This window comes from Barbus barbus, assembly GCF_936440315.1.
Source record: "Barbus barbus genome assembly, chromosome: 28".
Taxonomy (NCBI): Eukaryota; Metazoa; Chordata; class Actinopteri; order Cypriniformes; family Cyprinidae; genus Barbus; species Barbus barbus.
This window is the reverse complement of record NC_136756.1, coordinates 7,854,312-7,870,309: the sequence shown is the minus strand read 5'-3', so window position 1 is coordinate 7,870,309 and position 15,998 is coordinate 7,854,312. Positions and strand designations below refer to the sequence as shown.

Sequence of the window (15,998 nt, the reverse complement as noted above, 5' to 3'; positions counted from 1 at the left end):
ACGGTCTAATGGGCAGTAGGGGTACAGTCATTTCTTTGTCACTGGGGAAATAATAATGTTAAAGTAACTGATGTTTCAATAGAACGTGTCAAAAAGAAAAGAAAACAGACAAGGAAACATTAGTCCTGAGGCCCTTTTGGAACATGAGTGGTGTGTCACCCATTGCGGAGGCGTCTGCTGTCTCCTTCTTGGACTTTGCTGTTGTTTGGAGAGCAAATTGGGTCAATAAAGGTTTTAGTAGAGAGAAAATTGTCACCTCAAGCCCTGTGAGGAAACCTTACAACTATGAGCAGAACACTGCCAAACAAATAAACAGTGTTCGAATTGGGATTTCAGAGGAAACTGTTTGATTGTTTCTCAGAATGAAATGCATCACTCTTGACTTGTTTTATTGTAATGTTGCTGGCTTTACTTTTTAAGACGTTTGTTTTCATTTTAATCATATTTAATATAGTTTGACAAATGTGTCTCTGCTACTCAGGTCCATTGCAAAAATTCACAGGACAAACATTTTATTCTCTCTCCTGAGCTCATTGAGTAGGCTCTAACATAGAGGACCTTAGTGGGGCCCCCTTCATAACAGAGCCAGGACAATGGCCCCCAACAATGGCTGTGCTGCTACTTAAGCAGACGCTTCAAGGATCCACGGATGTTTTCTATGCTATAGTACCTCCAAACTAATTGGAGTTTGAATAAAACAGGAGATGTTATCTGGAGTTTGACCAAACCTTTTCCTGCTCTTGAGATAAAACATTTGCAAACTCTTAACTTTGTTGTGGTCATCTATACTACGCAAACACAAACCGTGTCAGGGGTGTGTGGACACTGTTGTCTCAAACACAAAGAATGGATGGAACAGCTTTATCTACAGAGGATAAAGAAACAGGACTTATCAGTCATTCCATGCATCTAACAAGGTTTAAGCATTTAGAATGGGTAGTTCATGCATAATGTCAACATATTTTTTTATTTACCTGGCTTAACCAGTCTGTAACTCTTTGGTTTTTCAATATAATATGTGACCCTGGACAGCAACACACATACACACACACACACACACACACACACACACACACACACACACACACACACACACCCCTAAACCCTACACTAACCCTACACCTAAACTTAGCCCTCACAGGAGACTTTGTGAATTTTTACAATTTCCAAAAAAACTTTGTTTAGTTTATTTTTAAACCTGTTTTACAAATGAGGACGTCCCCAAAGGAAGGTTTTTTTGAGATATTTTTTTTTTACCTCACTTTTGGGTACAAATTTGTCCCCAAAATATGGTTAAGTAGGTACACACACACACACACACACACACACACACATATATACATATATGTCCCAGTCATAAGTAGCACAGATATATTTGTAGCAATAGCCAACAATACATGTATGGGTCAAAATTAATTATTTTTCTTTTTTCGCCAAAAATCATTAGGATATTAAGTAAAGATCATTTTGTAAATTTTCTACCATAAATACATTAAAACTTAATTTTTGATGAGTAATATGCATTGCTATGGAGGTAATTTGGACATCTTTAAAGGCGATTTTCTCAATATTTAGATTGTTTTCTTTTTTTTTTTGCACCCTCAGATTGCAGATTTTCAAATAGTTGTAATTTATTCAGCTTTCAGATGATGTATAAATCTCAATTTCAGATAATTTACTGGTTTTGTGGTTACATATAATATAATATAATATAATATAATATAGTATAGGCTAAAATAATATAATATAACATAATCACTGAAAAAATTGATTCATTGAATTTATTCAATTTTTTTAAAGGTAACTATATTTATAAATTAATTTATAAATATAATGAATTTATATTAGCTACATTTAAATAAACAAATTTTGCTGACTAACTTTCAACATGTTTTTTTTTTTTTTTAATTAAATGTAGCTAAAATAAATTGTTTGCGACCACTTACCTTAAAACAAATTTCAGTGTATAATAATGTAGCTATATTTAAAATATAGAATTACATCGTTTTTCTTTTGAGCGAGGGATTTTATAAGATTTTTAAGAGAGGTTGACAGAAACTACAATCCCAGGATGCACTGGGTGAGCTGTTTGGTAGTCCTGAGGTGTTGGTGATGGAGGGGGAGTCAGGTTCTGCTCACACTCCTCCATCCATGAGTGCGGAGTCTCGCTGTATCCTCTGAAGTGCCGACGACACGGACTATCTTCAGACCAGTCAAAAGATACAAAAGTAAACTTAGTTTCCGGAGGCTAGAATAATTTACACAGAGGACTGCGAGTCGCAATTGAACGTTTTGGTTAGTTTTGACTTTGAAGTAGAGATTGGGGTAAAAGTTTTTTCCCCCTCTACCTTCTTTTCGCCCGACTGCAAACAAAAACCGCACGGGTTGACTCGATCTCGCGTCTCTGCTGAGTATATCCACATTTCACATCATTCTCGGACGAGACCAAAGAGGAACAGCCGAGTGATTTATTGAAAACCCAAAAGGCTACGACAGAGGAAGAAATGTGGAGTTGCGTCCAGTGACTATTTGGGAGCCTGTGTTTGATGAACTTCTGAATCTGATCCGGGAGATTGTTCCTGAAAGGAAAAGGTGAGTAACGCCTGTAAATGGACTCTAGCATGTTCGTCTGTAGTAAAATACAGTGGAATCTGAATTAGCTACTAGTAGTGTTTTTATAAAAACACCTGTACACTATAAAAACACGCTTTTTGGGAAGAGATGACAGAAACGCGTATAGCCTACTATTTAGGTTATTTAATTTTCTTTTCTCTTCTTGTGCACACACTTTTTTGCACCGTGCTTTTAATCATTTTGATTGGTTAAATTAGTCTATTTTAACCTTAAAGAGACAAATTGTCTCTGTTAATACATTAATAAATAGCCTAAATGTCTTGAAATTATTTTGAAATGTATGGTTTTAAATGTTACATGTGTCTCTTACTGAGACTGACTAGATTTTTTCCTGTACGGGTTTCGTATGAGGATGCTGTGGGATCTCATTAGCTTTCATCATTAGATGGCTCCTTATCTTATCTATAATGAGAACAAGTTGATGCGCGTGCCTGTACTGTCATGCGCGCTCTCGAATAACATCTCATATTTGAAGCCATCCAGTACAGTACAACAAAAAACTATTTCTCAGCAACTTTAGCAAGAGCAGCTTAAGACATTATATAGCTCTCCTGTAGATGTAGGTAAATAAAACCTTTCCTGTTTCACTTAGTGGCTTCTGCGGATAAGGTGTTTTGGTTTGTTCAGCTTGTATAACAGCTTTGAGCTAATAAATTCTTATTTTATTACTAGTCAGAAATGGGACCTGACAGTTTCCTATCATTCTGAGTAGACATTGCACTTTATTTTGTATTGTTATGTTTAATTATTGTTATTGTGTACATGTAATATTGGCCCTCCATCTTGAGGTTTTGCATATTCTCTTTGCCAAAATAAATGCCTGAATTTATCTTGATGTGAAAGGCAGGTTTGTTCTTGCAGTTGTTTATCTTCCCACAGTAAAGGACAAACAACATAACTATACTGAAGCATGAGTTTGGATGGCACTGTGGCAGAAGGGTAATTTATGAAAACATCGTAAAAAGATGTGAGACACATTAAATCCTGGAAGCGTTTCAGTATTCTCAATGACAGAAAAAAACTCTCTAGCTGAAAGAAACATTTATGTCCTTATTTGGGCAGCTAAAGCAATGTACCTTTCACAGAGATTAATATATATTTATTATATTGTATTGTATTGTGTATGTATGTATATATATATATATATATATATATACACACACACACACATATATAAGATATCTGCACAAGCACAACAATATTCAAGAATGTTGAATGATGCATATGTATACACACACACACACACGCATACATATGCATCCATATATTTATCATTTAACATTCTTGAATGTTGTTGTGCTTCAGATCTTATGTTCTGTCACTTTGTACATGGCCAAGTAATTTTGCACCCACCTCACAGCGTCACTCCCTCTTTTCTTCCTCATCACTCACTAGATAATTTCAGAGTATTGCAAAGTAACCCCCCTCTTCATTCTTGGACTGTGTAGTGCAGTCTAGAACTTTCTGATCATTGCAATACTCTTTATATTTACCCAGTTACCTATACTACAGTTACAGACATCCTTTCTTTCAGTTCAGCCTTTTAAAATCTCTCTCAGTTCTTAAGTGACCATTGTCGTTTCAAAGAAACAGAAAGTCACAGATAGTTTCCACCTTTTCACCGGTGTGGAGAACGTGATGGAGGAGCAGAGCGGTTTGTGAACGGCAACATGCTGGCTGGCGACTGCATGCGCAGACTTGACCCAGACTTGTTGCGAGACGGTGCAGAAATGTGAGCAAGTCGATTAGATATGAACATCTTTAGGCAGTTTGTTCAAGAACATTTGCTGAAAATATGTTTCCTAATGAAGACCCGTATTGTAGCCTGAGGAGAGTTACCCTTTTGTTAAGATGTATTTCTGTAATTTCATTCGAAACTCATTTTCACAGAACATAAAGCTCATGGTAGATAATGATGTTTTCGAATCATATCTGGTTCCTTTATTCATAAAACCGTTTTAGTGCTTTCTTTTGAAAGTTTTTGCTAGTTCTAGTCAGCCACTGAAATACTAAAGAACTGTAACTGACCTCGTGAAAAAGTAGTTGTTTAAGTCCGTAATTACATCAATTACTTAAATTAGAGGGGAAATCATTATTGCTGCTCGTCCCTTAGGATCTGACCAGTGATTTTACTGTTAGCCGCTCAAGACAGGTCATCAGTTCGTCTGGTTTGCAGTGAAGTTATAGTATATTGCAAAGCATCAGAGGCATTTCCATAGAGGGACATGGCATTGACCGTTTGAGTTGCATTAATCAAAGTCAGTAAGCTTGTTTATCTTGGAATACGTCAGTGAGGTAGTGAGGCAAAAACACCCATTTTGGTTTATTGTGGTGATCTTGTAGTGGCCGCTTTATAGTGAAATGCTCTGTTGTTTGAAAATGAAAGGGAGCAAATGGATGAAGGAGAAAAGACGTGCTGTGCCGTGGGTGTTCTTCCGGTGGAAGTTTGTGTTGAGAGTTTGGAGAGAAGAGGAATTCTCTGCCCTCTAATTTACTGGGCTGGCAGGGCTGGGTTGGCACATCTCCCAGCACTTTTTAAAAGAAAGTTAATATTACACAACTGTCGGAGAGCTTTAGCATGAAACTTTAGGTGGAGTCTCTCAAAATGGAGAAATTCTGTTTACATCAACACATCTGTAGCAAAACAAAATGGCCTTGTGCAAAATGACAAGATGACACTAGATTCGGTTTTGGTTGGGGGTTCGTCCGGGATCTTGTTTTTTCAAGAGCACCCAGCAATAGACCGTGAGTTTAGAGTAGAATTAGAGATTTGGCAGAAAACAGATAAAGATGCAGGAAAGAGTTTTGTTGGTAAAGTTCATCAGCCGGGCCCTAATAGCCTCCCCATGGAGTAGCAGTCTCTTGGTTTAGTGGGCCGACTATTGCTCTGGCTCCCACCGGTGCTGGAATGAGTGAGGTCAGGCGTCCCGTCTCCGACACAAACCAATGCTGTTCTCTGGAATGTTCCGCTCCAGTAGTAGGCAGCGGTAATGAGCTGGGCCTGCTGTACACTCTCCCCATGTTCCCCTCCAATGATCAGAGGGAGAGAAAAACACGCTGGGGTTCATTAATAGGTGGTTTGCAATCACGAGATTCTGATGACGCGCAAAATGCCTGTGTTTTGCATTGTTTATGAATGCTCAAATAGGTTAAACGGAGAAAGCACAAGGAGCTTTTAGCGTGTACGCAAATATGTTGTTTATAAGGGAGGAAAAGTCAAGCAATTGACTGAAAAACGCCAAAAAAAATAGCTTTTAAACCTGCGTCTGCGGTTGGGAGGAGCCGAGTCGGATAATGCATGTGTTTGCAAATGGTTAATATAAGATATAATAATATATTAAGATATTAATAAAGACATATATAAATGGATACAAGATGATACAGCCAGAATTCACTCAATGCTAAATGCCACACGTAGACACGATGTAAATAAGATATTATTTGCAGTTCAGAGAGCTTCACTGATTATAAAGGAACCGCGAGACTGCGATAAATTGAAGTGAGCGACAGCTTTTTAGTGATTACATGAAAGCGCTATTTGCTTGCTTTCTAGGCTGTAATCAAAACAGAATTTAAATAAAAGTTGTTTTACGTGCTGCTAACAGGACCCACAAACCCTGTACATGCAGCAAAGTTTCAGGAGTGACCTATATCACACATCCCTCATATAAATACGGGATTCGAAATAGCTTGTTTGCAATCAGGGTAAATTGCTTAGCCTATCCACCAACTCAATGGCATGTATTTCAATTTAGTTTAAAAATCGCTCCTCTTTATAACATAAGGATCACGTAACATATGTCTTGTTATAGCGCCTAAACCAGTATAGTACAGACTTTCCTCCATCTCATCATCCGTTCTCTTTTTTTTAGTCACTCCTGACACTTTGCTGCATACAGGTTTGTGGGTCCTGATAGCAGCACGTAAAGTAAAACTTTTATTCAGCCTAGAAAGCGAGTAAATAGCGCTTCTATATAATCACTAAAAAGCTGTCACTCACTTCAATTTATTGCAATCTCACAATTTTCCATAATTATCAATGAAGCTCTCTGTACTGCAAATAATATCTTATTTACATCGTGCCTACATGCGTTTAGCATTGAGTGACTTCTGACTGTCTCACGGTGAATGGCAGGCCTGGATTATCTATTTATATCTGTATTAATATCTTAGTGTATTATATCTTATATTAATCATTTGCACACACAAGCATTATCCGACTCGGCTCCTCCCGACCGCAGACGCAGTTTTACAAGGCACTTTTCCCCGTGTTTTTAAGTCAATTTCTTGACTTTTCCTCCTTTATGAACAACACATTTTCGTACATGATAAAAGCTCCTTGTGCTTTCTTGATTTGACCGATATGAGCATTCACAAACAACGCAAAACACAGGCATCTTGAGTTTCTGCTACTGATTCCTCTGGAGAAAAAACACGTCCTGCCCTCCAGCTGCATTTCGCGCCACAGCAATGACGTCATGTGCAAACAACCTATTAGGGTACTAACTTCTCTTTCCACTTGACTTGGTCTATTTCTTTTTATTCCGTGCACTCCTTTCCTTTTTCCCTCTCAAAATGAACGCTGTGGAAAGAAATATAATCAGCTGAATATTCTGCTGTTTGTTTTACTTAGAAATAGTTCACATAAACAAAGGAGCTTTTTTTCTTTTAAAATTTTTTTAAACATTTGCATCAGTGTAATCTTAGCCAAGTAATTTGATCATAAACTAATAAAACTAGTTTAGGGTACATTAGTCTTTCCAGCCAAGTTACTCTAACTTGACCTGTTGAATCATTATAAGGCTAGACTAAATAACAAGATGTTAAAGAGATTAAATGAGTACAGATTTGCCAAAACTTACGCTTTGTATATTAGAGGGGATAATAAATGATGTGATGAAAGAAATGTCACAGATTCAAACATGTTTCCTGCATGAACAACACAACTTTATATATTAGAGCATGTGCACTAGCTGTTCAATAGCTCCAAAAATGAATTACCATGCTTTTTTAAAATAATCGGCAAACTGAGATTTTGCTAACATGTTTTCTGAAGTTTTAATGATAATTTTTGCAACTCTGTCTAGTTCCTCTTAGCTCACCTGCCCTGTGGGGAGTTTCCCAGACTGTTTGCTTTTAATACTTCACATATTAATTCTAGATGAACTGTAGAGAAATTAAACGAATTAGAAATATATGAAATTTCCCTTTATTGTAAAGTTTTGTGTGCAAGATGGTGCCTAAATCTCTTATTTACACCATGTTGCCTGGTTTATTATAAGGTGCGTGTTCTGATTTTGTCATATGTCTTGTTATTGTTGCACTTCAGTACATTACTGGCACACAAAGCAGATTCATCTTTTGGGTTGGGTATCATTTGAATTTGATCAGTTCCAATTCTGATTCTGCTTATCGATTCGGATTCTTTTCGATTCCCAGTTTCAATTCCAATGTGATTAAAAAAATGAAGTCAAACATTTAGATATCAAACATGTCTTTAGTTGAAGTTGAGTACATTGAACAAAAATCAACAGGCTACATAAAAACTACTCCGGTGTTTTCGACCCTCGAAAACGGAGATTTTTGAAAACGCTGCAGACCCCGTTTTAGTTTGAAAAATTCGGGGTTGCGTTTCAGTGTGAATGGAGCAAACTTGACTTTTGATATGTTTTTTCGGTTGTGTAGTGTAAACCGAGATCGTTTCTGAAACGCAGTGAAAATGCCAGTGTAGACGAGGATCGTTATCATTTTAAAATGAAAACACACTAGTGTAAACAGGGCCTAAGAGTTGTTTGTGTGCAAAATAGAGTAGCATGATTCCGGATAAATCGAGTTTTGTTTTTTTCATTGTGGTTTTCTCACGATTCTGAAGAAAAAAAACATTAGACAACTAAACAAAATCACATTTATGATTGATTGATTCAATGACTCTTGTCACTCAACATTTACTTGTTTCATTACTAGATGAATCAGCGTTTTTAAAGTAATCGCTTAAATGATTCAAATACAAACACATTTTTAACAGCCCCCATTCGACACCCACCTAGCATAACAATGTACTTGATAAATCTTTATTTGAAGTGTCAAAAGGTGATTTACTCTATTTTAATCGCTACCGTACTCATCTAGTTTATATCTTATTTTATCTGAGTACTTCTGTGATTATTTGAATGTTTGTAACAGAAATAATGATACTGTGTGCTTGAAAAGAAGCTGTTTCATTCATATACATGACAGATGCTCTCTTCAGATCAGTGGCAGCCCGAACGCAGATCTGAATGTTCCATCTAATTTTTTTGGTGTATGGTTTTGGCTTGGGGATGATTATTGGCATGTTGTAGGTGTCTTTTGCAGTTTCTGGCAGGCGATTGGAGTTGGCACAAGCTCAGAGTCCGTCACCCTTGTCTGACCGTTTGCTCGTCTCTCTATTTGTCTGTTCTTCTGGTTTGTACCAGCTGCGGACATGGTTTGGAAAATGAAACCATTACGAACTCTATGGGAACGGTTTTATGTGTATCAAGTCTCAATTCTTGGTGTTTGTCCAAATTTCTCGTCCTTATTAGAGCAGCTGTGAATGCGATAGACATCTCATAGCATTGTTCTGTAAAATATTCATCTCAAGGGCATTATGCACCACCTTTTTTACAGGGGCAGTAGAGCTAGAAATTATACGGTGTAAGATATGTTACTGTAATTTTGATTTACTGTGCAAGGTGATCTAGTTTCTAAACCTTATATATACACACTACTGTTTGGAGTTTTGAGCACTTTTTTTTAAAGAAATTAATACTTTCAGCAAGCATAGATGCATTAAATTTACCAAAAGTGCAAGCAAAGACACTCAAATTACTACAGCTGAACATTCTGAAAGAAAAACATCTGGCGAATTGTGAAATGCTGCTCTTTTCTGACCGATGTGCTCATAGTGGAGTGTGTGATGAAATGTGTAAATGATGAGTTCCGATAGCTGGTAGGACAAATGGCGTGTCGGGGTCATGCTGGGGTCTAAACCAGCACAGGGTTGACAGATATCTGTGAAGGGTTGGAGGAGCTGTGTTTCTGTGTATTTTACTGCATGTGTTTGTAAGAGCAAACAGATGGAGTGACCCTGCACAGAACAGCAGCACTATGAACAACTTCTTTCCACTATAAAATTATGTACGTCACGGTTTATGCAATCTGATTTCTTAATTAGCTTTGTCTTACTACATTGATATACTAATTATCAAAAAAAGTGCCATGCTAACTTGTTGTTCAAAGGGATTTAGTTGATGCAAACTCTAAGACTCAGAATGTTCTCTCCTGTTGTAGTGGAAAAGTCTGAGGTGAAAATCCTTGAGTTCTTAAAGGACGTGCTGTTCCACTATTGACCTTATACAGCAAAGTTATGTTTTCATCAGCCTCATGGCTACACCTAAAATGGATGGACAGCCTTTAGATAGATGGATAGCCTGATAAAACTATCCAAAAAAAATCTTTGATCATGCATGCTTTGATCAGCTCATGCATTTTACAGGATTTTTCTGTCAGGGATGCTCTTCTTATTCTCAAATTTTGTTTAAAATAAAAAAAAACGGTAAGATTTATATTGTCAGTAAATGTCCTTAGTGTGAATTTGTACAATTCCTCAGTGCACGTTACTCTAAAGAGATAATTAGCACATTTGTTAGTCTGATTTATGATTCTGAGCAGAATGCTTGCATAGTAATAGTCATGTGGGTGGAGAAAAATATTAATCAATAACATCATTGCCTTTGTTTAACAATCCAGTCAAATCTAGAAGGTTGCATTCAAGTCCCGTCCAATGTTATTTCCAACTGAATATAGTGTTTCACTGAAATGTCACATTATGAAAGATTCATGTTGTCTTTAATCATTAGTGCAGAATATTCTTAATTGCTTTGCTTTCTGCTTTTCTCTCTCCGTCTTCCACCCAGTGCTGATGTCCTAGCTGTTTTTATGGAGAGCTGGGCTGGATGCAGAGTTCAGAGAGTAGAGAATCCTTGATAATGATGATGATGATAAAGACCATGTTGCTGCTGTTCGCAGTACTTCTAACTCAGGCTCTTCAGTCCCAAAGCAGACCGGCCAGCCAAGAACAGAGTAAGTCTTTTTTGTAGTACTCTTGTTGTATTGTGTCTCAGTTGAAGATGTGTTAATAATAAACCATGTCTCAGACACTTTGCAATTAAGCAACCTGAAATAGTTTTAAATTGGTCATATCCTATACTTTCATGGCAGTTTTTTTCTATTTTTCCCTCTTTAATCCACTTAATGTTGCTTAAGGTTTCTTTTACCAAAAACAGGTGTAATTGTTTTCCACCCTCTGTCTGAGCCTAAATTAAACAGACTGTATGTTGCAAGAGTATCATTAGGATTACTTCTTATAAATGAACATCAGTAAGGTTTCACAGTGACCTTAAGCTTATATGTGACCCTGGAGCACAAAACCAGTCTTAAGTTGTATAGTTGTATATTTGTAGCAATAGCCAATAATACATTGTATGGGTCAAAATTATCGATTTTTCTGTTCTGCCAAAAATCATTAGGATATTAAGTAAAGATCATGTTCCATGAAGATATTTTATAAATTTCCTACCGTAAATATATTAAAACTTAATTTTTGATTAGTAATATGCATTGCTAAGAATTTCATTTGGGCAACTTTAGAGGCAATTTTCTCAGTATTTAGATTTTTTTTCAGTATTTTTTGTACCCTCAGATTCCAGATATTCAAATAGTTGTATCTCAGACAAATATTGTCCTGTCTTAACAAACCATACATCAATGGAAAGCTTATTCAGAACAAATTGACCCTTATGACTGGTTTTGTGGCCAACACTTTTCTTCTTCTTAGTATTCACTGTAAAAATGTGATTTAACAATTCCAAGTTCATTTCTAAGTTAAATGAGATTTAACTCGGATTTTTAAAACAATTCAAGTTGAAGTAATTCATACATCCAGTTTGATTATACTTAAAAATAAAAAAAAATACAAAATTGTGTACAGTGTTCTTATTATTCTTTAGAGAAAGTAAAATGCTGTCCCCATTAAAATGAGTTTGATTTGATTGATTGAAATTGTGCATTACAATTGTATAGCTATGTTGTATGACTATATGCACATTCTCAAACCATATTCATATCTCTAATATGCTGTGTGTCAGTGGTGTGCCAAAGGGAAAACACATTCTACACTGAGCTGTGGAAGTTTACACTTGGATACCATTCGTTCTCCATTTCCACCTCATATCCAAAATAGTCATTTAAAACCCTAAGGACTTTCATTCACTTAAGTCATAGACAGAGAGTGAAAAAGGGAAACGGGTTAAAAAAAAAAAACACCAGCTGAAATAAAACCCTGAAAAATGTGTCCTTTGGCAACATTCCAGCTGAGCGAGTGCCTGTGGCTCTCACAGGCCCAAACGTGCTTCCGTAGCTTCATCATCATCTTTTGGATTTCGGAAGCACAGTGTTCCCAGGAGACTTCTAAATGCCTTACATTACAGTTACCACTATTATAAAGCGAGCGGTCACTTCTGCTCTGGCCGTCTGTGGAGGCTTTAAATAAACACAGTAGGTTTGAATTTACCCCAGAGCTGGAGGTGTGAAATAGCTGCCATCTGTACCCTCCGGCTATGCAAAAATACCTCACTTTTCTCTTCCCCCACTATCTCTCTCTTTCCCTCCCCGTTGTCTCACCATCCTCCTTTTGTAATGAAAAGGTATTTGTTGTCAAGAGTTGACTACCGGAGACGCTATAAATTACTGCTTTTAAAAGAAGACACAGAAAGTACTCCGCCCTGTGGTGCTATTCCACAGTGGAGATCGTGTTTCTGGGAAAATGAAGTACGATTTCTTGTGGTTGAGTGCAGAGTTGCGAGACCTATGGGTAGAGATCATAGACCTATGGGTAGTACTCTTCTTGAAAACTTGAATTGCATGAGAAAGTGGGTAAATATCACCAAGAACACAGATTTATTGTTGTAGACTCACTGCGGGTTTAACAAATTGGGGGATCGTCCGGGATATAAGTTATTTTTTTTAATTTCTGACTATTTTGGTAATATATTTGAGTTTCTGCCTAATTGTTTGAATATTTCCCTAAAAGATTTTGTTATGACTATAATGTAAGGAGGAAAACCCAACCCAACCAATATGTGATGGATTACCTTTTACCTACTTAATGCTTGACAGCCAAATGGCCAGGCATGCTCTACGCCTCTACGTGTTTCCTCTACTCCTCCTCTCCCTTCTTCCTCCTGTCAGGACAGAGAGCACTTTTCCATCTCTCCCCTCAGGCCTCCTGTGGTGTAAATGATAGTTTCAGCTGTTGATGAGTGACTGACACTCCAGCATTCGGTTACATTTGTTTTTTTCCCTAGGTGGGAATGCAACCTGCACAAACAACAGGATTTCCTTGTAGTAGTGTTTCAAATTTGTCTAAACACTCTTGAATGGTTTGGGATCGGAAGACTTTCAAAGGCCCAAAATGTATTTAATTGAAAGTGGAAATAAAAATCCAAATCTAATATAAATGTGGACTTATTTGCAAGTCATTCAAAAATGTTCCTTTTTCCTTTAATACAAATTAATGTTACACCTTTATAACTTTATATATGGTTAATGCTGATACAATGTGGTTTTGTTAGTGTTAATTTAGTTGTGTTTATATACTAATATAGTATTTGTTTTTAGCTCTTTTTCAGTTCAGTTTTACTATATATTTTAATAATTTTGTTGCATTTTGTAATTTTTTGAAATATATATTTCCAGTTAGCTTTAGTGCATTTGTTTCAGTTTTATTTATTTTAGTACTTTAACTTTTTTATTTTAGTTATTCACTAGGCAACATTTCATTTTTTTATTCTATTATCTATATTTAACTTTATTTCAATTTCTTTCAAAAATATATTAATAGTTTTAAAGTATTTTTAATAGTTTAACAGTATCAACACTATGTTGTTAACCTCCAAAGTGCCAAGCGCACACTACAAGACTCAAGCTGATTGTCTTTGTTTTAGTAGGTGAGTAGTCTGTGGCAATATAACACGCTCCAACTAGTCATGGATGCTATGACAGATTATGACAGATGCTCAAACCAGTTTCATACTTCAAACCTGTTTCAATGAACCCGTTTTAAATCAGTATATCGAAAGTCATTCATTGAGTTGTCACTCAATAGTGTCCCCATTATACGTAATACATTGCTTTAAAGATACAGAAAATTATTGCTAATATGTGTTTCCATGTGTCTGATTCCTGTTGTTCATGATTAATGTGCACTGATGCATTTTAATGTGTGACTCTTTTTTTATTCTTGCCACATGATGTTTGCTCTCTTTAAAACAATCTGGCTCTCTAGAAGGAGATGAATAAATACTTTGGGGAAACAATGGCTGTGATTCAGCAGAGCATGCTGATCTCATTCCAACCCTACTGCAGACCTTGTGCGTGTATGCATGGCCACATTTGCGTGTAGGCAAGCAGTGATTATGTTTGTACAATTATGGCCATTGTGAACAAATGCCATTAGCATCCAAGTCCTGATGTGGGCTTTAATTGACGCAGGCTAGCATAAGACAAGTTAGGTTAATGTGAGAGGAGGTGTGTGTGTGTTTCTTTTAGTGTCACACTGAGCCAACACCTTCACTAATCAGTGACTGCTTGTAAGAATAATCAAATTTGGTCACAAAATAAACTTAACAGTCACATTCCAGTTTCTTTGCATTTAATTCTTTGTGACTGTGCACATTCCAGTCTGTTACTGAGACTAAACCTCTGATATCTCAGCCGCAGATCACTGGGATAAAGGAGTAAAGGACTGGTCATTTGTTGGACTATTTCTTTGAGTTCGCTCTGGCTCTCTCCTTCTACTTGTATATTTTCCTCTTCTCTGTACTTGACCATCATTCTCTCTCGTGAAAGGAAATCCCTGTGGTCATTCTCTTCTTCTATTGCTTCCTCTCTTGTTTCCAGACTCTCTCTGAAAAGCCCCTCTGCCTTTCCTGCACACCGCCTAAGTCTCATTCGCTCACCTCTCATTTTGTCCATCGCCAAAAAAACATTCCCTTTCATGATTTACTGTAATTAACTTGATTTTCAGGGATGTCAATCATTTTTTCCAAATGGCTTGAAGCAGGAAAGAAAAACAAATGCTATGCTATTCCAGCTGGGTTGGTTTCCCGAAAATATGGACTTTAATCCAAACTAATCTGGTCACAGAATCTGGAAGTTCGACAGCTTTGAGTTTCCGTGAGGAGTGACTCGGCACGACAGGGTGCAGCTTTTCTTGAAGATAGTTGAATTAGAATTAGATTTGCCATATTAATTGTATTAAAAACAGCATTGTTATAAGGGGATTGCTACACTGTATATACTATCTATCTATCTATCTATCTATCTATCTATCTATCTATCTATCTATCTATCTATCTATCTATCTATCTATCTATCTATCTATCTATCTATCTATCTATCTATCTATCTATCTATCTATCTATCTCAATCAATTAAAATATTTAATCGCGATTAATCATGATTGTCATGAGTTAACTCACGATTAATCGCAACTTAATCGCACATTTTTATTTGTTCTGAATGTACCTTAAATTAATACTTTAAGTTTTTAATTCTCTTATCAACATGGGCATGGACAAATATGGATGCTTTATGCAAATGTATGTTTATTATTAGTGAAACCATAGTCAACATAGCGCATGAAGACCGTTTCAAACAACTTGTTCATATCTATTAGACACATGAAAAAAGAACATACCAGGTTCCCATTATTATTTGCAGGACAGGGTAGCTCACTTCTTCTGAACATGCAAAATGTACATTTATTATTTATTATTAGGCTACATTTGTTTGCCTCTCTGTGCCACATACTGTATTCTGATGCAGCAAAATTCTCAATAAACTGTTTTCATTGATACATTTGACAGTTTCTGTTGTCAGACAACAAAATTAATATTATATAGTGACCGAAACGTGTCCCTTTAAGACTATAACCAGCTTTCCCTTCCAAAATGTTTATCTGCACAAAAAAACCTGATTTATAATCAGCCGTCGTCTGATGAAATCAAATACACATAAGATAAAGACAATAGCTGTGCTGAGATTTCGGCTATACTTGAATGTAAAATTAGAGAAGCAACATAATATCTTTGTTTAACTGAAAGCGCTGCTGCTCGCTGAACAGAGCAGATGCAGATAAAGAGAGAGAGGTGTGCGCGCGCTGGGAGCAAGACCTCGTGCTCGTGTGGCAGAACCGGAGAGTCTCAGAAACCATATAAGGTTTGTTCAAGAAGACTCTAGATTTGTCGCTAGGTGCTTTTTTGAGAAAAAATTGTCGCTAAAGG

The 15,998-nt window shown here is 36.6% G+C and overlaps 1 protein-coding gene across 2 annotated transcripts in view; it reads left to right on the top strand.

Annotated features, from left to right (window-relative positions):
• The first annotated feature begins 2,097 nt into the window (after positions 1-2,097).
• LOC306848647 (fibroblast growth factor receptor 1-A-like) overlaps positions 2,098-15,998 on the top strand; it is a 46,932-nt gene continuing 33,031 nt past the window's right edge. The window contains exons 1-2 of one of the 2 annotated variants that reach the window (XM_079383316.1): positions 2,098-2,592; positions 10,572-10,737. In XM_079383316.1, coding sequence (XP_079239442.1) covers positions 10,611-10,737 — 127 coding nt within the window. In that variant the 5' untranslated portion in view covers positions 2,098-2,592; positions 10,572-10,610. The remainder of the gene's footprint in view (positions 2,593-10,571; positions 10,738-15,998) is intronic. The other variant, XM_079383315.1, reaches the window with a different exon arrangement.